At 38.7% G+C, this 24,741-nt stretch overlaps 1 protein-coding gene across 1 annotated transcript; it reads right to left on the reverse strand.

Moving 5' to 3' along the window:
- Nucleotides 1-7,279: 7,279 nt before the first annotated feature.
- LOC128368904 (ATP-sensitive inward rectifier potassium channel 10-like) lies at nt 7,280-11,949 on the reverse strand. Its single transcript, XM_053329817.1, has 5 exons — nt 11,604-11,949; nt 9,539-9,750; nt 9,000-9,131; nt 8,626-8,803; nt 7,280-7,736 (listed from the first exon to the last, which is right to left on the reverse strand). The coding sequence occupies exons 1-5, from the start codon at nt 11,947-11,949 to the stop codon at nt 7,342-7,344; spliced, it is 1,263 nt and encodes a 420-aa protein (XP_053185792.1). The 3' UTR covers nt 7,280-7,341.
- Nucleotides 11,950-24,741: the final 12,792 nt, after the last annotated feature.

The following is a 24,741-nucleotide window of genomic DNA, read 5'->3' on the forward strand; positions in this document are numbered from 1 at the left end:
CAATTAGGTCCTGTGAATGGACTGAATCATCATTTATTATTATTGTCTGTGTTTTTCAGTTGATTTGAGCATAAAGACTCTCTGGGTTGGGGGTGTTTACAGTCTCAGTGGATCGTACAGGTGCAGCTGGTCCTGCCAAAGAATAGATGGAGTTTGGAGCATCTGTGGCAGTCTGATTAGGAGTTTGGTTGAGATTGAAATCCTAGAAATAAATCAAACAACCATGTTAGAAAAATGTTTTCCGTTTTCACTTTGTCTGACATACTCAGTACAGTATATATATTTAAACCTGTTTAAACCTCAAACTACAGGTTTGGACATGTAGGTTGTGATACTTCTGGAAGTAATTCAGTTCACAGAAATACATTTGACAGAAGAAAACATCATAAACAGTGAAATCTGTATGTGGCAGGTTCAGTAGCAGAAAGTAGCAGCAGCAGTAGTACAGCAGACTGGTTGAAGCAGATCTTGTAGCACAGAGATGGAGGTAATTTAGATAGACTGTCAAGTCATTATGATGAAGTGATTGGTGTGCATAGTTACAGGCTGGTAAGTGAGTTAGGAAAGGTGCATTTCTGTTCCACTTGAATTTATACAAGGTTTTTTTTTAGTTTTTTTTTTTTAACATTTCACATTTCCTGTTTCTGAAAATCAGGTCTTAACTAATTTTCATTGTGAAATTCTGTTCCTCAGTTTGACAAGCAGGGTTGGGAAAGTTATGTAAGAAACACTGTGACACTTACCTGAGCAGTGGCATATATTGTATTCTCGCTGTTCTCTATTGTTTTCTTTCTTTTCTGTTGGTCTGTCATAAAAAACATTGTTGATTTGCTTAACAATAATATTAATTATTATTATTATTATTATTATTATTATTATTATTATTACTATCATTATTATAAAGGCTATCATGATTGATGTTAATAAGATTAAGTCAGATGACTTGTAAAATTCAAGATGGACAGAATTTGGCAGAAAAAATAACTGTAGTGGAAGGGCTCGTGTCTTTTAGGTCACATTTTTTGTAGCAGTTGACTTGACTTGCATTTGCACAACAGAAATGAATAAGAAACATGACATTGATATTGGTATTTAAATAAGATCAAACTTGGCTCCTTTAGTTATTAGCTTCACCATTATTATTACTGGTTAACTAATATTCATTCAATTTATGTTATTTGGTTTCCAAAGCTGGCCATGAAAGAAAAGGTTTGTGCCACTATGGTACACAATGACATTAGTGTTGCACACCGAAAGAGCATTAGAGTAAAAGATTTAAATGAAAATTACTTTTTTGGTCTAAAGAGGACTGAAGAAACCTCTTTTAACAACAAGGTATTTCCAAAGCACACCATTCATATTTTTACTTCAGTGGGACATTAAAGGTGCAATATATGACATTCAGCTCCACTAAATGTAACACTATAGAACCAGCATGTCACACCAAAAAAATATGTGCATAGTTTACTCAATAAAGTTGGGGGGAAAGAAAGCGGACCCTGAACCAGCAGCTAATGAAACTCAGATCAAACTGTCAAATTTGGCAGTGCTGATCAAATACACTGACTGTCTCTCAAGACTCTGTTACTGCCCTGTATATCTCTCAACTCACATGTCTTCAAAACCACAGTTTAGTGTAACTGTTTAGCTGTAATATGAGTAACTTGGTGACACAGCATCCACATGTTGGATACGAACATAAAGAACATAGAAGAAATCACATGCACAAATATGCACTAACATGCAAATGTGGCCAGACCAGCGATCAAAACAAAGAACAGAGAGGCTCAGACTACAACTTCACTGTCTTTAAATAGAAAATAGTTGTTTGTTGACATTTCGTGTGGCTGTATATGTCATATATAGGAAATGTAATCATTCTGATGCCATTGTTTAAAGAGGTTTGTGGGTGTGGTGGGTATTCTCTGCTACAATGATGGAATTAATACACAAACATCTATGAAGATTTGAATTACATTATTACTCTTATGATGAAATAAACACTGGGACTCACATATTAGGCCGCCAAGGCCAAGGCCAAAGAGAACTCCAGCCACTCCAGCCCCGATCCCAATGCCAAGTGCTGCGCCCTGACTAGTAACTGCAAATGAGCAAAAACAACTGATCAGAAACGTTTACATATTTAGGGAACATGGGCAAAACAATGAACTTTTATGGAGGCCATGTTTTACTATATTAAGCACTCAAAATGCGATTGCGTGTGCACGAGATACAATCTGCTCCTGCGTTTTGGTTAATTTGTCCACTGCCCACTGCTCTTTAATAGTAAGGATGGGTAGAATAACAATATAATAGGATGGGTAAGGATAGGACGCAGAGTGTAAAGAAATGACTGTACACACTCCCCATCAGGCTGGTAAGTGTGAACACAGACATTGGGTGAACCCTTTGGAAAAAGCACTGAGACCTTTTCTTCAGGCCAAGCACCTCTAAGCTCCAGCTCAGTTCTATGTAGGATGTCTTTTTACGCAAAAAGTAGCACTACCAAAATATAAATATACCGTGATGAGAAAGGCGGGTCTGTTGTGCTGGCTATCTGTATTTACACTTATCTCGTGTGCATGAATTAACCAAAATATGGGAACACATTGTATGTCGTGCACACATAATAGACTTTTGAGTGCTTGATGTAGTAAAACATGGCCTTGGTTTTTCTGTCCAGTAAGAAAATGTTAATGTGTTGACCCTCACAGTATTTGGTAACAATTGTTCATGGTTAAGGTCAATTTACACTGCATAACAAGCAGTGTGTGTAAACTGTGTATTTTTGTCAGTTAGCTGTTCTTTCAGTCTCACCAGCAGTTGGAGAGCAGTGAGGCCGAATCTCCGTCATATTACTGGTCGAGCTGACCTGGTTGCTATGGTTACAGATGATGGAGTCATTGACCAGGAAGACACGGAGGGAAGAACCAGAGGTTGTGACCTCTGACTGCTCTCCTCCCTCCTGATGGCAGGTTTGGTTGTCACATCTAAAAGTGCTGCTGATGAGAGAGTCCTCTGTACTGCAGGTCACAGTGAGGTTACAGGACTCTCTGCTGTTAGACACAGACTTCACTGACAGCTGAACTGGAGACACTGGATCTAGAGGACAAAAGGTAGGTGTGAAGGGTTATAAAACAGGATACTACTGTGTATCAATGTTTGAAATCTAAATGAACCTACCTTTAATTATGACGTTGTATTCAGTTAGACGTTTGTCTTCTCCCCCAGTTATGAGTGCAGTGTAATCTCCACTGTCACTGTGTTGCACATTCCTCAAAATCAAAGAGTGATTTTGTACAGAAAACTCAACCCTTCCTTTATAACTGTCAAGTATGTTTGTTCTATTATCGGGAAATAATCTCACTACATTGTGAATATTATTGACTCTCCACCTAAATACATCGTCCTTTCCTAGAACAACAGGTTTGTTAACATCCAGATGTAAATCCTTCCCTTTCTGCACAAACACTTTTCTCACATCACTGGACCCTGTAAAAAGAACACACATTAAAATCACTTGTATGCTTTTTCAGTCACCACTGTTTTTAAAAGTGGTCATTAAAAATGTGAGAGTATTTCTGTTACTGCCTTTACTCCCCAAACACGCAAGCAATAAAGCTTTGCATTTGAGATGAACTTTTTCATTACTAATTCACATATTTGAATTTGAGAAGATAAAGGGATGGACTGTTAATGAAAAATATTGATGTTAACAAAATTTGAACAACACATACATATTGCTACCTCTTCCATGCTATGCAGCGCTGTCTAAAAAGAGGAATGTCTGACTATAGTATCTCAAACTCTCAACAAGCAATGATTTACCATATGTTGTTGTAATTGTCAGCTGATAATGAAAATATATCCTGTTGGGATATTCGCAATTTGTACAATCTTTGCTATAACACTGTAAATTTATTCTAACAATGAATGTTTATTAATAAAAAGAGTTGTAGAGATTCAACAAAGAGTGAGAAGACAGAAGCTGCAGTTCTTCTAACAGTGAAATAGTTTAATGACAAGCTCCTCACTGTAGATTTAGATGTATAAAAAGAGATATAGATGTATCGATGGTCTGTGGCTGCTTGTCTTCCATAAAAGCTGTCAAACTGATGAAGTGTAGGTATTGATGTGGACACTAATATTTTCATGGTTACCAATATGTAATCAATGATAAGCCACTTGATACAGAGGAGGACACACAAGTCTGAATCATTTTAACACGTCAAACAATACAAAAGTTTCAGGAACTTAAAACAGGTAGTGACAAAAATGTACTGAGGAAAGAAAGGAAGTGAATGTTTAGTTTTCTAATTTAGTTTGAACTCTTTTTTCAAATTAAACAAATGTCACGTCTAACCACAAAATGTCACCTGTTGCTCATTTGGTGACCAGAAAATGCTCTGACACACACACACACACACACACACACACACGCACACACACGCACACGCACACTCATACACGCGCACATGCTACACGGAAGTTTAGTTCAAGTCTGTGCTTTGTTCTAAAGCTCTGTGATTATATTAAGCATTTTTTATATAATCTTTTTCAATAATGATAATTTAATGTGTTCCTTTCATTCATTTGTTTAATCTTACTCTGCATTTTAAGGTTGTGTTTCATAGCTTGCCCACATTTATACCCTTTTTGTAACTACAGTTGTAAAGTCTGCACAAAGAATCTGGGAACTCAGTGTTTCATTGTTTTAATAAATGTAATTAGGACTCAAGGAAATAGATAGTACTGATATTTGATTGTTTTATAACAGTACGACTCCTTTACCTGGTTCCATCACCACCCTCATCTCAATTTGAATTAGCGCTTAGCACATTTTATTTTAATGTATTGCTGTATACTGATTTATCTTGCACTGAAGAATATTTTATCATTAATTCCTTTTTTCCCCATTACATCCACCAGAAAGATTTTTTTAAAAATATTTTATATAACCATGAATAGAGATGGAGTAATAAATGACAACATCTCTCGACTCTGGCAATTAACCTTTACTGCATGTCATTCCTGTCTCTCTCTCTCTCTCTCTGTGTGTGTCCCTGTTTCCTGTCAGCAGCCTCGATGCCATCTATTTTCAAATAAAGGCAAATGCCCAAAAAAGTTAAAATTTTCACTGAGCACATGGTTCAGTTTTATAGCATATTATATCAATAATGTCTAATTCAGAAACAGCTTCCAGCAGTGTCTCACTACAACAACCAGACTTTGAAAACAAAGTCAATTAACAGAAAATATGTAAAGAAAAAAGTCTTACCTTGTGTTTGCGGTGAATACAGCACAAAAACTGCAAAAAGAAGTACAGCGAGAGCCATGGTGTGTTTGATGTGACATATGAGGAAGTGAAAACAGTATTTGGGCACTTTGCTGCAGCGGGAAGCTCTCTTCTCTGAACCAAATACTCCCCTTTTTCAGGTGTAAAAAAATTTCCTGCCAACACACTCGAAACTCAAATACAAAAATATAAAATAATACTTAAAAAACTGACATGAAATATGGCCTCTAATCTCATAATCAACTTTATTAAATCATGTTTTTAGAGAGAAAGGTCTCTCTAAAAAAATATGTTTTTAACAGATCCATCCATCTGTACTTTAGACAGCGTTAACATCCCAGGGCTTAATGTTAATTAGAGAATAGTTCAAAACAAATGTTCCATATAATTTCCATCATATCCATCACACTTCATCTGTCATGTCTAGCCATCATCAGCATCACACATTTCCATCAGAACAAAATAACTGTCCGTGACTTTTTACATTTCATATTCTCAGCACTCACTTCTAGTGTCATCTTACAACTCATTTTCCTCTGTCGACTATTTACTCTTCATGTCCTTCTAGACTGAAAACTAAAAGAGGCTTCAATAAAATATTTATTGTTGTTAGTAACTGAAGAATGACATGAAAGTACAGATGTCTCCCACCTCAATAGTGAAAGGAGAGACCCTTCAATGTTTGACTTAACACACCCAGGGAAGTATTTACACCCATATATGTACAGAAGCTGTTTGTGATGATCTAAAACCATTATCTCATTAATATCAGGAAGTTTGTTTAAAGCCACAGAGACACTGATACTTCAATTCCAGTTAGTTGTGTAGGCAGAATGCATCTATTCTAAGGTTTATTCAAAGTGTAAGTGCTTTTAAAAGTATTAAAAAACATTTTCTTCATAAAGTCAGTGTGTAACCTTCCTAAGGTGCAAATGTACTTAGATAAAGTGCTACATTTCTGTTTAAAAAAAACAGGAAAATCAAGAGATACAATATAGAGAGCACCTTGAGGATATTCCAACTGCAGTGTCTACATTCAGTTTTGTAGCGCTACATCAGTCAAACACAATCTACAAAGTGCTTTACCTAACATATAACATTGCATTGCCATGTACAACACACATCATTGTTTCTGTGTGTTGCCATTTTAGGAAATATAAAACTGTCATGACAGTATTGAGAAAGAGGAAGATGGGGAGGTGGTAGAGATCTAAAGATAAACTTAGATGTAAAAACACTGACTGTTTTTTCCCCATGTGATTCAAACCCGAAAACTTTAGACCAGAAAACTGAAAACTCCAAATAGTGTGATTTTTCTAAATAAGTCTGTTCCTGTGCGTTTAAACAACATGTAGCTATAAATGTATGTTAGAGTAAAGAAGGTTCTTATCTGTGGAGAGAAAGAAAATGTTCCGTAAGTAAGTATCTGTGGGTGTCGTCTCACATGATGATACCGTCCTTACCAAAACTCTCCATCAGTCTTTATTACACTGGAAAACACACTCATATTGACTCATACTTTCTTTTTGTGATTTCACATTTAGCACTCTGGGGAAGACCCCCCAAAAGCCTAGTGGGATTTCCTCTCCTGCACTGCTTTTGTTTGTTGGTTTCTTTTTTTTTAATTTTCTTTTTCTTTTTCTTTTTTTTGCAAATAAATAATCCAACCTGTTTTTGTTATTGTTGTTGTAGTGTATACAGTATAAGTGAGATGAACGTAAGACCCCCACACTCAAATGCAGTTAGGTTGTGTGTTATACCAGTATGTGAATACAGTCAAACCAGTTTAAAACATGTATTATCCTAGCAAACCATGACAGGCTTGAAGTTGACCATAGTCCATAGTCTATTATATTTACTTTCTGCATCATTTCCTGCTACTGAGACCCTAATAGCTTCTCTGATATCAGTTCAAACAGTCTAAACAGACTGTCAGCCAAGCTGCTTTGACATCATGTTGCATTGATTTGCTATTAATGTTGAACTTGAACGTCTCCTGCATGTTGCTCTCCATGAAATGCACTCTTCTCATCCAGTCCAGCTGTTTACACATTGCTGATTCGAACACTGAGGGGAGTGTCCCTAACACGTCCACGCTCCTCCCCTCTCTCCCTATAACTCTGCTCCAGACGAATCTTCTCTGGATCGGAAACCTCAGGCAGTGTGCCGCTCCCGTTGCTCTGGTATCCATGCTGGGGGCTGGATGGTTTGAAGATTGGTGTGGTCTTGGTTTTGGCCACTTTGTCAAAGAAGGAGAAGTCTGCTACATATTTGCCTGACGTGGAAAGAGAGACCACAGGAGGGAACTCATAGCCCCAGAGGATCTCATCCGGCAGGTAGGAGGTACGAACCTGGCAGGTGGCGGAGGTCGGCTCCACTGTAGCACTCATGATCACCAGCAGCTCAAAGTCAGCCAACTCTGGATCCGTCCAGCCACCGCCTAATGGAGATACAGAAGAGTGTAACAACAAGGCACAGAGGATAAGAAGGAAAAATGAGAAAAACTACTAAGCTTAAAGCTGCAGTTGGTAAGTCTTATAAAAGTAACTTTTTGTCATATTTGCTAAGACTAACCAGTAATCTGTAAAAAAAAAAAAAAAAAAAAAAAAAAAAAAACTAGGCTCATTTAGCTCCACCTACTGCTCCTACTGCAAATTGCCAGAATCCACCGCGACCAGACAAAAAGAACCAATCAGAGCCAGGATTGTGTCTGATGGAGTGTCTGACAGCTGTCGATCACTGCTCACGCACACAGGCCCCTCCCCCTTCCTCCTCAGCTCGGTCAAGCTCATATCTCCGAGTATCTCACATATAGCCATGTGAAAGTCACTGTAAAGCGTTTTATATCTAGCTGTGTGGAGTGTAGTTCATGTGTTACCGATCGCGTGCACATCCATGGTCGCGTGCACATCCATGGTCAGCCTCCTCTGGGGGAGGGACTTTGGAGGCAGGGCAGGAGTGCAGCGGAAAGAGAGGGGTAGGGATCTGAAAGTTGTACTTCTTCAAATTTGATGCTAAGTCCTCTCTCTCCTCAAAGTTACCAACTGCAGCTTTAAAGGTACACTGTGAACTTTTTGACCAATAGTAGTCCTATAGAGCAATGTTATAATGGCAGTCCATATCTCTGCAAGCCTGAAACATTTCAACCTTGAAACCAATCAGCACAAATGATTCTTGTTTTTTGCATTACGCTTCATCGTCATCACCACTTGGACCTGCCAAGCAGAATAATACAGCTATCTAGTGTATTCTCACCCAGAATATTTGATGGACTAAGGATAAAAACACCTTTAACTCTTCCACAACTCACCAAATTTCATCAAACTTACCCTTAGCTGCCCATGCTCGCAGGGGGCTGCTATCATCAATGATGTGGTAGAAGGTGAGGGGCAGAATGAGGAAGGGGCTGTCACTGGACGTATCCACTTGAAACGGCACGTTCCTCTGGTCCAGACGAACTGTCTCCCCTTCCTTGGTCAGAGACGTCTGGAGCAGTTTTCCCGTCACCTGGAAGGAACAAAGCAGCAAAGTTTGCTTTACTTTTTGACAAATTGGTCATGAACCTGAAATAATTACAACATATCATGACGCATGTCCAATGTGTTGAGATACTTTGGTGAAGAAATGTTTTTCATTAGTATTAGTTGCATTTTAGTGGTGGTGTAAATATATTTTTCTCTATTTCTACACACACTTACTGTACCTGACATCCCAGCAGGAGACTCTTGCGCATGTTGGCTACCCTGATCATCAGGCAGGGTCGGCCTTCTTGAGTCGACACCACAGCATGCTGACTAAACTTCACTGTCTCTCCTCGCTTCTTTGGCCGAGCAACCTGAGCAGAGTGATGTTCGATTGAAGTTTGATCATCTTTCATGAGATTTGTACACATAGGAATGGATGGATCACATTGGATCCAGCCATTCAACATAGGAATGGATGGTTCAGATATCCATTTTACATTAACCTGGTCAAGAGAATGATCACCTGACTCTGCAGTTCCCTTAACTTTACGTAGCATTTTAGCATCTTTCAGCTCATTGTTTTAGTTTTCCAGATATAAATCTTTACAGTTTTCATTCACTATTGCAGTTTTCAGCAAAAAAACTCCGACTATGTGTTCAGACAGAACACAAAGCACACTATTCAATCAAAAGTTGCATCTGTGCAAGTTGAAAATGTTTCAATTTGGGCAATAAGTTGACACTGGATGTCTTGTGCACTGACTACTGGTAGTGGTACCTTGGCCAGGAAGGTACCAGTGATGAAGATCTCCATCAGCATAGTGATGACCAGCTGGATGATGAGGAGGATGATGGCAGCTGGACACTCTTCAGTGATGCAGCGGAAACCATAACCAATGGTTGTCTGGGACTCCAGGGAGAAGAGGAAGGCCCCCGTCAGGGTCTGCATCTGCATCACACAGGGCGTGTGGTTGGATGGTGGGTCAAACTCTGCAAGAACACAGCTGATAGGTCATTCAGGTTCAATCTGAAATATGTTAAAATGACATACTCAGTTTGTGTGCTGTTGTTTTTTAAACTTTATTATGGTGATGCTGGTTTTTGCATTGCCTCAAAAGCTAAATGTTTCTAGAGTAGAATATCTACAAAAAGAAATATCCTGTTAACATGCCACATTACCCACAACCTTTCATTATGATACTAGATAGGGCACCTACATTGGAAACATGACTAACAGGAAGTGGGTACGAGAGCAGGTATCTTATGGGGGATATGAGATAAACTCCCACCAACACCAACTCAAGATGAAGTTAAGGCAATACAATTTATATCATCATTTATACCTCTAAACATAACATTCATCTCCAATGAAAGTCCATAACATGGATCATGTATTAAGTTCAATACATCTATATACAATAGTTTTATTAAATTTGAGAAAAGAGTAACACAAATAAGAGGGTACATTAAACTGAAAGGGCACAAGGCGTGGGTTTAAGACAGCAGTTGTCACCATTTCCAGTCACTCTTGATACGCTCCATCACACATCTTTATACCATCCATCACGATACCACATTAGCACTTTTTTAAAACAGTGTTTCCCCTCTACTACCCCTCACTTTTATACACAAGTGAAAACAGAAGTGACATGCACAGAGTTTTGGACATTTAAATGCACTGACAACTTCAAGGCCCATTTCTTTATAAGACTGAATAAGCTTGATTGAATAGGCAGCAATGAAAGCTAACTGGTTATTATTTATTAAGAGTTTAAATTTACTTATTTGTCATGAGTATGTGGGTGGTGTTTGCTGTTTGCTCAGATTTGACAGGCAGTAACCACAAAACCCATTAACTGCCATCAGATTCTGACTCATTCTTTCCTAATCCAGATTTTCACATTTCCTAACTGGGCCATGTCTCATTTAAAACCATTGAGAAGAGCACAGGGGAAAGAAACACAGAAATCATTCATGTGAAATAACAAGAACTGTTCTAACATTGGCAGAAATACAGTAGTGTGTTAATGTAGGACCCCATCACTCATAGTAAGAAATCTAAATCTTGTGTTGTTGGCAAGTGATTTATATCTCTCACAGCTGTGAAGTGATTTTAATGCTGTGGTCATAGTCATAATTGGAAGTCACAAAAAGACTCTTGTATCATTTGAGTCATTAGGTCTGATATATGTTTCAGCAAATTAGCTTCATGTCATGCACGTATCTGAGAAGCCAACAGAAGACTCAAATAGAGATGCTCTAGGGCCCAAAATAATGAAATAATGAAATGATCAAATGAAATAAATAATAAAATGAATGAATGCTTAATTCCATTTAGCTGCTTCCTGCTGATGTTGCTAACATTATAAGTAATACCGGTGCCTTTCCTACTGCAACTGTCAAAAAATGAACTTGCTTGAACAACCTGCATTCAATTTAGATGTAATTCTTGCCTCTTCTTCAATGGCATGTCTCATGTAGCGACTGGTTGACTCATAGTGTGAATTACACCAGTGCGTAAGAACCGGAAACTGTAACACCAACCACAGGGTCACTCATATCCAGGCTTGGTTTGGCTGCAGACATAGCTTCAGTTTATGTTAAGTATATTAAGTTTATGAGATGTCAGTTTTGGAGGTTTGGATGCAATGTGCTGAAAAGAATTTTGTTTGTGCTGCTCAAAGCATTTAAAAACATTTGAAAAACTCAAAAGGGCAGAAACAATGTTCAAGTGATTAAAGATGGTGCTCAATGAAACTACTTCATCCAGAGTAGGCTCGACATGTTTTAGGGGAGGAAACACATGAAACCACCAGTTAACCTGTGACTTCCTCCTCTCTCACCTAGCAGATCTCCATGCACGAGCGCCACAAGGTACCAAAGCACCCCAAACAGGAACCAGGTCCCTGCAAATGTGGCAAGGAACAGGAAGAACTTGTAGCGCCACTGCATATCCAGAAATGTTGTCCAAAGATCACGCATGTACAGAGCACTCCGTCCACTGACGTGCTCGATGCGTACGTTGCTACGGCCATCTTTGGACAGGACACGTCTCCTCTTTCTCAATGTACCGCTGCCACCAGAAATGCCTCCACCCAGTAAGGGTTTCAAAACGTCTGTCTGTGTCTGGGAATGGCAAACTTTCTGTGGAGAGGAGCTACGAGAGGAAGGTGGTGTAGCAGATGTCATCTGGTGAATAACAGAGAAAGGGGTTAAGTTTAGTCATTTCAGTGCTGTTAATAGGCTCATTTGAGATCTGTTCTGAGTGGACTGGGAGATTTGAAGAAATGTTGTATTAATTGTTAACTTTATTATCTTGTGGTATTCAAAACATCAGTAGCAGTACAGTATGGTATGAAAAACGTTTTGCTGACTTCCTCTCTTATTCAGGGAAACTGCCACTGATTACTGATATCTGTAATTTCCCCATCAGCAGCTTGTTCTCTTTCTCGGGGAGTGCAGGGGTGGGGGTGTTTCATCTCAAATGAGCCTAATAATGCATAAAAATCAATAAAACAACCAGCGGAGAACTTAACATCATTCTGTTACTTTGAATTACAAAGCAAGAAACCAGCAAATCAAAAATGTTTAATCAGCAAATCAAAGTGAAAGGCCATGCACATCTAGACAAGTGTTTCTGGCTAATTAGATGTACATTTCTCTTGAACTGTTTCCTTGAAGAGTTTCCTCAAGTCCCTAAGCTCCCAAATACCAAACTGTGCTGTATTTACATGCAAAGGTTTAAACAAATGAACAATTGAAAAGAAACATCCAAAAAATCCAGTAAAAGGTGAAAATTTTTATGAGTATTCTCAGAAAAAAAATGTCACCTCAATTACAGGTATTCCACCCAAATCAGACAGAATACATAAAAACACTTGTGTAGGTGTACTGTGCATGAGTGGTTCGACCTTTTGGTTCGTGATACCAAAAATACAGGCAAAGTGTCATTGAAACTAGCAGGTTTTAATCTAAACCTGGTCATATGACAAAATGTGTTTACACAATGTTTATTCTAAATTGCCACATTCAGGGCAAGAGAGGAGCAAAACAGTTATGTGAGGTTAAAATCTTGGCTAATTCCTCTCTTACTGTCATCTTTGGACACTTCGCTAGACTGCATGAGGAAAGTTGAGCCCACCCAATTTCAACTGTTGGGGAGGAGTAAGGGGAGGGGGTTTCAGTAGCTGTTAGATGATGATTTATTACTTCATAGCTTACTGTGACCTTTAGTTTGCCGTCATTGGAAAGCTTATTACAAAACCCATTTACTGCTACTGAGAGAGGATAGTGTAACGGAAAAAAGGTGTTTTTCAGTTTATATCAGCTGTGAGCTAATAACTGTGAGAGGAAGAGTAGGTACTTCCCTCTTTGGTTTCTAATTGCTTCAAAGAAATAGGAAACACACTTGTGTCAATGTAGCTCGGGTGTGGTGAGCGTACGTGAGCAGTTTGTCCTCGATAGGTATGATATTTATTCTAAGTTTGAGAACCACTAAAACCTGCAAAACCAGACAATCTAAATAAAAAAATGAGGTAGAAGAACTTTTGTGTCTGAGTTGAATAAAAGTCTATTAAAATACATCCTGTTTAAAACAATGTGAAATGTGTCAGTATTCAACCTGTCACCAATTCGAACATGTTTCTTACTCTACTGGCATCATTTCAGATGACTTGTCATTCATTTTTGTAAAGTTCCTGAATCCTGATGAGTTTGGTGATTTCCTGACTTTAGTGTCACACCATCAGCAGGTCAATCAATATCTGCAAGATCACATGGCACAAAAATATATAGTTCCCAGACAATGACCCACTGACTTTCCATCTCTTTGCCAGAATGAGTTTGACACTTTTGGCTCAGAGTGAAACGTCTCAATACCTACTGGGTGAATTCCAACCTAATTATTTTACATCCTTCAGGATTCATTGTAAAAACGTGATCTCCTGACATTACATTGTCAGTACATTCAACACTTTGGTTTATGACCAAATACTAACGTCATTCCCATTGTCCTCAGCTATTTGTGTTTAGTGCTAATTAGCAAATGTTAGCATTCTATCATCAGCATATTAATGTCAAAGAGAGCATGTTAACATGATAACTGACCACCAATTTTACATATACTTGACTACAGGCCCTACATATAAAAATTATACTATATACAAACTTTCTCCCTAAAGTTTTATTTTTCTTATAATTTGATTTCTTTAAAATGAGAATAACAACCTCACACAGAGCTGGTGTGGCTGCAGACACTTGTTAGGACCCCATTTACGGGAACATATACCTCGGAGAGGGAGAAATGATGTAGTGATGATGCAGTGTGAGCAGAAGTGGTAGCACTTCCTGTTTACTTTAAAGATCATCAAAGATATATTTGAGAAAAGGAAAGAGGAACTAGTGGTATAGCAGTGTTGATTGTGTAGACTTTAATGATCTGATACGTTGATGATCATTTTTAGTGCATGTGTGCAAAAGTGTTCACTCACAAGGCAAACCCTTTGTGTTACTGAATTTGTAAATGCTCCCTGAATGCATGAATGGTTACTCCTGTCACACACAGACAAACAGTTACTGTATCTCCACACATTTCACACACTTACGTCCAACAAATCATGTAGGCCCATGGAGAGAAGATAACCGAAACAAGTAGGAAGATAAGGAAAGACAATAGAAAGAAGAGTACAATTAGGATGAAGGTGCACTGCATTAACCCAACGAACACAGAGTCTCATTTGTGAGCCGGAGGAGAGAGGAGAAACTTTGAACGAGTCAATTAAGGTAAATCTTTGTCCAAAACTCAGATTTTAACCTAGATAAAGTTGTTTTTTTTAAATGGCTTCACTGTTGATTCTAACCACAGAGGCCTTCAGTGGACAAAGAGTGAACTTCTGATTAGAAACTGGAGACGGCTGTAAGAGTTTGGTAGGAAAAGGGCCAAAGTTTGGCTTTCAGGGTGACTTGGACTGCTTTTCAGCCTGACGCTTTTACAGTCTTTCTCTCAGGTGTTTTTTGTTGCTTTACACACTGCGTCCTCACAAGGCCTCTCTGTCTCTCTCTCTCTCTCTCTGTCACACACACATATTAAAGCAGAACAGATAATCCTGCCTGATATGCAAGCTGTAAAGATTACACTATGCGGCCAAAACTATTTGGACACCCTGACATTACACCATATGTGACTGCGAAACATATTTCCTCAGCCTCCGCTCTTCTGGGAAGTAAACAAGTAAAAGTAAAGTAAAAGTCTTGCATTGAAACTCTTACTACTAGTTAAAGTACAGATTTATGAATTGCCCCTTTGACTCTTATTTAAGCTTTTATGGTGCCCTTCACAAGTTTAGACACACTTCCTTCCATTCAAGTGACATTATTAGTTAACGCTGATGCATCAATGCACAAGCAGCATTTTACCCTTTCAGCTAGTAGAGGTGGTTTTAACCACATTTCCAACTTACAACTTAACACAACACAACATAAATATGAGGGGTATGAGATGATGAATGGTAGGAAAGAGGAAAATATAAGGTACCGCTACACCTTTATTTTTGGTTTTCACTCACGTCTTTGGTTTTTTTGGTTAAATGTTGGATTATTTTACCTCTGTGGGGTTATTGAAATTAAACTATCTGAGAAGTTTAAAGTGGAAATCTCTCTTTAGTGGAATTGCTAACAACTCGTAGACATCCAAAATGTGGCAAATGGCCATACATAGACTCTGTTTTTTATAAGGGATCAGAGCCAAAACTTTTAGGAACCACAGGGTTAATCATTGACAGTGTAGTACATTTTTTATAAAGTAGAAGTAAGGTATAGAAGTGTGAAATGTAATTGCTTTAGTCTAAAACTGCACATTAGTTGAGTAAATGTACTTTTCACCATTAAGGCAAGGCTTGTAGTCACTATTTGATTTCATCCCAAAGTTGTTAGTTGGGGTTGACATTAGGGCATTTTGTCTCAAGTTCCTCTGCATCAAATGTGGTGTGTAAAAGTACACCAGAGTACAAAGTGCAAGTATCTGTATACTTTTGGCCATATAGTGTAACTCAAAATAGCATTTCTGCATTCCTGATCATGGATTACATAACCAATCAGCTTTAATTACATCACACTTTTGTGATTATGAAAGGGGCGAGCCCCTCGGAAGCTTCATAATTACAATGACACTATTGAAAACTTCACTCTTTCAACTCTGGATCGCTCCTCCCGCCCAATCATTTCTTGTCACTCACACAAACAAAATACAAACACACTCACATGTCCAAGAAAAAAAAAAGAAAAAAGACAAGAAACGAATCCCACTACCGGCGTCTATCAGATAAATACTAAATGACTAAATGAGAGTCCACGAGAGGGAAAAGAGGGAAGTATTTTTGACCAACCTCTCCAGTAGGATGTATTCCATCTCCATGACAACACGACAACTTAGTGCACTGCCCTGCGTCAGTGAGCCGAAGTCCAAAATCTGAATCAAAAAGTTTTTCTTTTTGCCAAACAAAAGAGTGCTGAATGTTTTCCTGATCTCCTTCTCTCTTTCTACTTTCCTCTTTCTCTCTCCTTCCTTCTCTCTCTCCTCTGTGTACACAGGAATGCTTTGTTAGGAGCTGAGATAAAAGAAACAAAAGACACCATTGACAAAAACGACTCTGTGCCCATCCATGTGTGTGTGTGTGTGCGTGTGTGTGTGTGTGTGTGTGTGTGTGTGCAAGACTGTAGGTGTACATGTGTAATTTTGTATGCACGTATGCGTATGTGTGTGTGTGTGTGTGTGTGTGTGTGTGTGCAATTATCCGAGAAAGACTGTACAATTATGTGGGTGTGTGTAGTGTGTGTGTGTGTCTGTGTGTCTGTGTGTGTGTGTGTGTGCGTGCAAGAGAGAGAGAGAGAGATGAGTGAAAGGGAAAAACGAGAGAACGGAAGAGAGGAAGGGAGAGAGAAAGAGATCTGTGACAAAAGGCCCTCGTTAGTATTCTGGAGTGAGGAGTAATCCCCTCCATCTCTCCCTATTTCCCCCTTTCTCCCTCTCTCTCTCACACACACACACACACTTTCTCTCTCTTCCCCCTTTATTTTGTTCTTTTCTTACTTTTCCATTTGGTCTCTTTCTTCAAATAATTTAATTTTGGCACGAACTAAAGCACTGAAATGAAATCATATTTGTTAAGTAAAGTATTCATTCTGTATCTCTCTTTCTCCTGCTGCCTTTCTTTCTCACAATCTTACTTTTTTCTACAGTTCATGTATCTGGTTTCTTCAGTACTTATTCCTCCTGGTGCCAAATGTAAAACTCAGTGTTACATCACATTGGTAATCATGAGATACTGATGTGGGTGGGCAGTAGCAACAGGTGAACCTGCACAAATCTGTACTAGTTTGCAGAAATGATCACTCTCAGCTATTTAAATAAGAAACAAATGGAAGTTGAGTTAGTATCAGACTCTTAAAGCAGCATAAATCACTTCTTTATCAACTTTAATTGATGAACAAAATACACTAAATCTGCACACTTACAGTCCTTGGAGATAAAAATACACATTTAAGCCTAATGACTGAGTTTCATTGCACTTCTCCAACTTCACAAAAATAACTTTTGATTATTTTTTGCTCATAGTTTCCCATTTTTTACTCACATTGCTGCAGTTTAACCAAGCACATAAGTCATTTCTCATAATGTGAACAATTTTCAACTCAAATTTATTCAATTAATCACTTCTAAAGCTTCATTTTTTTGTCTTTACTACATTTTGAGAAACAGGGTACAAACAAATACTGTACCTGCTCTAAATGCTGATTAGATGATGCTGAGAAGATATTTTTGGTTTACCATAAACCTTGAAGTTGTTGTACCACCTGTTGTGGAGGTGCATCGTTTGAAACTCAGTGCCTAGCCTTCACAGTTTTGTATGTCAGTTAACATTGTGTGAAGGTTTGAGAAGAGAGTTTCAAACTGGTCAGGGTCGAATATCCAATAGTAAAAAAAACAAAAAAACATGTAAACTATGAACTGTGAATTCTGAACAAGTCAATAGTCACCATGAAATAAACAATCAATCTTTTTTTTTTCATGAACTAGTTTTTGATGCTACTTAGTGTGATTATCCCAACCTTTTGGACAAGTCATTATCCAAATAGGAACAAATGAGAAACTTACCATAATTGTTTAAAAAGTTGGCCTATCAGTATATTTAATTTCTTAATTTTGGAAATAAATTAGTTTTGTTGCCATATGAAACCCTTAATTTTATTTCTAAGGTACTTGCATCACACTCTGCTGAGAAATTCATTTGCTTACCTTTTCAGTTGGGATTACAATCTAATTGACCCGTGCAAAGAGGAATTAAGAGCCTGGAGCTTCAGCCTTTCGTCCACATGTCTGCTTTGTTGTCATATGCATTCTCACAAGACACAAGTGGGGCTGTAATTCTGCAGGAAGAGTAAACTTCAGCAGCTTGCGTTCCTCGAAATTGATACACCATTGAGAAGAATTATGGTGACAGTCAATGGACGGGGCTCCTGTGTCTGACCAAAAGCCCTGCTCGCAAATTCTTCCCAAAGTGACAGGACTTGGCTATATAAGAGGCAACTCTCTCTCCCTCTCTTTTACTCTTTTCCCCTCTCCCCCTCACTCCTGAATCCCCCTTGTGTCCTCCTCACGTCTGTGTAATTGCTGTAATAATTGATCACCGCCCCCGTCACTGTCTCAATTCTGTATCGGAATAACACAAGTGACAATAAATGCATTACATTAAGGCCTTAAAAATTGAGGTGTCAGAATGAGGTTCGAATTATTACATTTTTTTTCATTATTTTTTGTTGCATTTGTTATTGCATCACTTCCTCTCCTTCTGGAAGCCAAGAAAATGTGCACATGAACACACACATAGATGCACACGTGTGGGGCCTCACATGCACATTCTCCACAAATGCACACGGGCACACGAGCACATGCCCAGAAAAAAGCCCCAACAAACCACCCCACTGCAGCACACAGACACACACACACACACACACACACACGCAAGCACTCTTTTAGGGGGTACCACAGAGCCCCCTATTCATAACTTCTTTGCAGCGTTTGCTGTGTCCAAGAGCGTCTGTACGAAGCGTCCTGTTAAGCTAAAACACATAAAGAGGGACATCCGTGAGGTGAATACCACCCCTTATTCTGCCTCAGGAGAGGGTGACAAAGCTTTATTTAATGAAGGAGAGAGAGGTGGATGGTGTTGATGAGGACAACTGGTCAAATGTGCCCAGAGTCCCCGTGTGTCCACCTTGTACAAAATTCAGGAAGGCCTTTTTTTTCTTTTGCATTTTGTGGTATTTTTGTAATCTTAAGTAGCTGTGTACCTAAAGTGCACAGTGGTAAAAATATGTAAGGATAGAGGCAAGATGTGATATTTGATTTAAGTGCTTTTGTGGGGTCACGTTCAGCCACAGAGCAGCACCTTTGGAGCTGGAAAGGTTTCTTGCTCAGAGTGCTTCTGTAGAGTTGTTGTGTGCATGCAAACAACATGGGGAACCAGTTAAAATTGGAGTTGTGCATAGTGCAAAGACTGCACCTGACTGCAGCGAATCTCTGCACCTATACATGAGAGCAAATGTGTTGCCTCGGTAGGACACTACGTGACCATTCATAACCTCAAAAGGAAATGAACACACACAGCAATATGGAATGACAGAAACCAAAACTGAAAAGTACGTACGTGTACTGTGAATCTACTTTAGGTGTCTCTATCTGCTCTGCAAATGGAAACTAAGTGTGATAAAAAAGGTGCAACTGTCATTGGTTTTGTCAGTCTGTGGTCTTCTGAGGAACAAGCTGAAGCAACAACGATAACTGCAAAAACATTAAAACCAGACAGCCTCTATCGCAGCATCATGAGCTTAACAGATGATCAGGTTAGTCAAATGACTATGGTGCAAAACACACTGCAAAAACAGGCAATGACTGCACAAATACGTTCAGCAAAACCACAGTGATATACCCACATGAGATCGTCTCTCTTTCTGTTATGTATAAATGCAGAAATGTTAAATTCAGTCTTAAAGGATTTGACAAATGTGCAAAACCAGCAATGAGCTGATTGTGTGTGTATGGAAATCCTTATATATCTATTTCTTATGTGCTGTAGACCTCAGTGGCTTTCTAAAAATGATTTAAAACATATCAGTTAGCCACACACGATGGGTGTGATCACAGCTCACAGTTACAACAGTGATCACATTTTGCGTCACCAGAAAGTAGTTATTTTTTATGGCAGACAGCGCTGTGCATAACAAAGTGTTTGCAGGCCTTCGCTAGCTTCTTGTGGTACATATCACAACCTCCTGACTTTAGACTAGTTTTTTACAATGTACAATGTAGTATGAAAGTCAAGAGTTTGTCATACGTTGCACGACAAGCCAGTGAAGCTCTATATATGGACGTGGTTTCCTGTACATATGCAGTAGCGTCTGCACCAGTTTGACAAATTCCTGCATATTTACACTAACTTCATTTGGAAGCTGGTTTAAATGGCTCATTAAGAGATAAGAGCTAGCACCTATGCTGATTAAATTTTCTGGACATCAGTTGCAGCAATGCCCGTAGGCGTCAAATCAAATGTTGAGCGACAAAGGTTCAAAAGCAATGTTCATAGTTAGTTTGTTGTCATTGCTTAATGGGAAAGTTGAGCAATTTCTATACATTTTCCACTAAATCTTTCCTCACATCACCTTCACATGACATGTGACCTCCTGCATGAGCGGTTTGAACAAGGCCTGAGAACTGTTTACCACTTCCTCTCTGAAAACAAAATGTAGTGCAAGAGGAGGGGAGAATGAAGGAAGGATGCCTGGTTTGTGTGTATACATGCATGAGTGTGTGTGTGTGTGTGTGTGTGTGTGTGTGCATGCATGTGTGTTTATGGTGTGTGGTGTGTGCCCGTGTGTGTGTTCAGAGGTCAGTCAGTGCTTTTGGCTCAAGGCAGTGCTGGGGTGTTGGTGGACTTACCTCCGCTCCATTCATTCTTAGAAACTCTCTTTTTCTCCCTCCAGCCTTTTATGTGGCTCTCTACCTCGTCTCCTGCATATTTATTTGCTGTTTTGCTCGTTGTTTCATTTTCTTCCTGTGCCGTTCTTGCCATCCAGCTTAAAAAAAAACAAAACAGTGACACTGATACTGACACTGGGTCGCAGAGAGTTTAGACACCTGTTTTTACATTTTTGCGGTCTACCAAGCACTCAAGATGTCACATGTGTTCATGAATGTATCTTCGTTTACTGACTTCATTCAAGATGAGGATGAATGAGTTGTGTCTAATGAGAAGCATGTTGCTGTGTATACACCTTTTTTAATGCATACTACTGCTGTTATTGTGGTCATTTGGGTTTTCCCTCCAAAATGATAAACATATATTTATCATTAATATGATATATATGACTTATCATCATATATGATAATGATATAATTATACTCTTTATTCACTAATATGTGATTAACTTCATCCTTACATCAACCATCTGCTTGAACATGCTGTGATACAGCAGCTAATAAATAATTATTTGTAAATGATAAATATTGCTTGATCATTCTGCAGAAGAAGTAACGACTTAAAGTTGGTGCAGCCGTGCAATGCTCAAATCTGCTACTTCAGAATATTCCATATCTGAGAGAGTGGATGATGAGAAATGACAATGAACAAGAACTGAGGTGTGTTGTTGCACTAATTCTTCAGAAATTCTGACAATAAAAGGAAATGTGACCATATTTAGCCTTCCTACCACCCTGCTGGCTCATACTCATCTATTCTTGCCGCCCTTGTTGCATGTTTGAATTTGGCCAACAGGTGGCAGCAGATAACAAGTTTTTTTCTTCCATAGAGCCTGAAAGAGTTTAAATCTGTGCGAAAGTGTGTGTGTGTGTGTGTGTGTGTGTGTGTGTGTGTGTGTGTGTGTGTGTGTGTGTGTGTGTGTGTGTCTGCATGTGCGTGCGTGTGTGTGTGTGTGTGTGTGCGTGTGTGTGCGTGTGTGTGTGTGTGTGTGTGTGTGTGTGTGTCTTTACTGAAACTTCCCACAAATCTTCAGGGATGCTGTTCTTCCTTCTCAATCCGCTCAACTGAAAACAGACACACAGTTATGGGATTTGATTTCTTGTACTAATAGCAAATAAACACACAAATACATGCAATGAAACAAAACAGCATTTTTTTGTAATGATGTGATGTACAAAGTGATGGCTCAAAGATTTTTTTCTTCCCACAACCAAATATTAACTGTGAGTAGATAACTTTATTTGTACCTTTACCACGTTCTTCTCTGAATTTGCTTTATAATAAAACATACACGCTTAACTCACAATGATAAAACAAAAACTGCGTGCTGGATCCTTGAAGTAGTAATTCATTAAAAAGAAAGTTATTTTTTAATTGCAACATGGATGTTTGAGTCAAGACGCATGTGCACTGAACAATCAATAGAATTTTTAATTGCAGTTAGGTAGTCTAGGTTTCATTATTTGCTGCAAAAAATCTTTTTTAAAGAAATAATGAAAACATTTAATATTTTCACCCAAAAGATACCTTATCCAAAACATGGATTAGGAAAGAAATTGTGCCCATATTTAAAGATGCATTAGTTCACTATCAGAAGTGACTTTAAGTTCATCTCCAAACAGTTCCTGAGATTGGTGAAAACCTCATGTCTGATCCCAGCGACCAAAATTAATCACTTAGCATCTTGCTCATAAGTTACTATAGCTTTGAAATGCCATCACGGTGCTACTACTAAATAAGTTTTCAGTATACAGGAACAAATTCATCTTTAGACTCAATGGCTGATTCAGTAACTTACACTAGGACTCCACTCACTGGTGACTAAAAGCATCACCATCAGGTTAGTTACAGGCCAAAGAAATGCACCATGATGTTGACAAAAAAAAAGCAGATTTTAAAGTTCAATGCATATAGGTCTATTCAGAAGGTCAGGCGGTGCAACACAAAAAGATGACCTAGTTTGCTTCATTCTCAGTAAGCTTAAGTTACTGCAACTTGATTTGTAACATGTACACACCTACAAAGACAATAACACATGCCGTATACTTGAGGGAAATTGCTTCAAGCTTAGATCATAGAATGAAAAACTGTATCATTTGATTTTTTTAATTGTTTTTCTCTAAAACATAATAACTATTAAATGCAGTGTGTTGAATGGAGTGTAATAGTAATAATAATACATCAGAAAGCAGAACAAAATAGAGGAAGCAGGAAGAACAAATAATAGACTGCTAAAAGGATAATTATGTTTTTGATTGACAGTTTTAGATGTTCCCAGATTCACCTCTACATCTACATGAGCTGTGATAATGAAGTAACTAATAATAGTTTGTTTAGAGTTACAACACTTTCTCCATGTGGACAGAATGAGCTCTGAGAACATAAACTCCATCAACCAGAGACTCATCTGTGATTTGTTTGCAGAGTGAGAGCGGCAGGTTTTAGCCTCTCTGGTGTAAAGGCCTGACAACCGTGTGAATACAAATCAGCTGTTACATAACACCGGAGTACCACAACACTCGCTGCTCTGTACTGTTATCACAATGTGTACATGAAACACACACTCACACTGTAGATATACTGTGCTGTGTAAATGTTTTAGGCACTTTAGATATTTAGATTCTTATGCATTATGCAGCACCATCAGGGAAGCATGATTGGTCCCATATTGATCCTGCAGTATGACAATGAGCCCAAACATCCAGCTAGAGTTACAAAGAACTATCTTCAACCACAAGAAGAACAAATAGGCCTGCGGCAGATGGTTTGACTTCCACAGAGCTCTGATCTCAACATCATGGAGTCAGTCTGGGATTACATGAAGAGACGGAAGTAGATGAGATGAGAAGAACTGTGGCAACTTCATCAAGAGGTATGAACAACTGAAGAAGTGCCTTAAAAACTGCTGCTCTCAGCAAATATTGATTTTCCATTTCTGGTTTCTTCTGTTTGCTTAACTTTGTTCGAACTTAATTGACTAATAAAAAAATCTATTCGTGTCATTATCTTTCAAATCATCCTCACTTTACTTTAAGTTGCACAGTCCAAACATATAAACACAAATATCATGCTCATAGCTACACACTCAGGAATGCATGCACATGTTTGTACACATACACCCAAGTATTTCAAAGCTATGCACATAAAAACTATCTGAGCCTGTTATCTTTGTTCCAGGTGTTCAGTCTGTCCTTCTTTCCCTTCGTTTGTCTCTTTATCGATCAATCCATCCAAATTCAAAGTCAAGAACAAGACATGTCATGAAATACTTGCCATTTATTCATTATGGCTGGTTGTTGTATCTAAAGTATGATGCTTGATGATTTTCGTGACACTCCTTACCTTCAGGTTATAATTTCCACTTCATTTGATGACACATGATCTTCAACACTAATGGCCAGATGTGCGTGACTTTTGATGAATATTTGCGGTCTGTTTTTGGAAATCACACATAATTACAGTATTTGTTTGTCCATCATCAGGCATAAATGTACCCTCCCCCGCCCCTGCATCCTCTCCCAACTGCACTGGCTACCGGTGCTGTCACTCATAAAATACAAAATCCTGCTTTTCACCTTCAAAGCCCTCTATAACCTGGCTCCAACATATCTCTGCGAACTCCTGTCCTCCAACCTCCTCACAGTCCCACGCACCAAACTGTCCACCTTGGGAGTCGGGTCCTTCAGCGCCACGGCAACCCCAAGCTCTGGAACTCTCTCCCACAATCCCACCGTGATTGCCCCTCCGTCTCCATTTTCAAGTCCCAATCTACATCTGCTCTGAGCACATTCATCTGTCTGTCAGTTGCCAACCAGTTTGGTTAAGACCCAACAGCTACTGAAAGGATTAAAGGTAGGTAAACAATTTAATATCAATCCCTGGGGGGGGGGATTTCTTAATTATATCAGCAAGAGCGATAATAAGCAACACAACAAAATAAAAGTAGAGT

This window comes from Scomber japonicus, chromosome 12 (genome assembly GCF_027409825.1).
Source record: "Scomber japonicus isolate fScoJap1 chromosome 12, fScoJap1.pri, whole genome shotgun sequence".
Classification (NCBI taxonomy): Eukaryota; Metazoa; Chordata; class Actinopteri; order Scombriformes; family Scombridae; genus Scomber; species Scomber japonicus.

Excerpts from the sequence above, each read along its gene's own strand:
- LOC128368904 (XM_053329817.1), bottom strand. The coding sequence starts at position 11,949 with ATGACATCTGCTACACCACCTTCCTCTCGTAGCTCCTCTCCACAGAAA. Across the intron at positions 8,804-8,999 it reads GTCTCCTGCTGGGATGTCAG|GTGACGGGAAAACTGCTCCA; the intron begins GTACAGTAAGTG and ends TGTTCCTTCCAG. Across the intron at positions 7,737-8,625 it reads GCGAGCATGGGCAGCTAAGG|GCGGTGGCTGGACGGATCCA; the intron begins GTAAGTTTGATG and ends TATCTCCATTAG.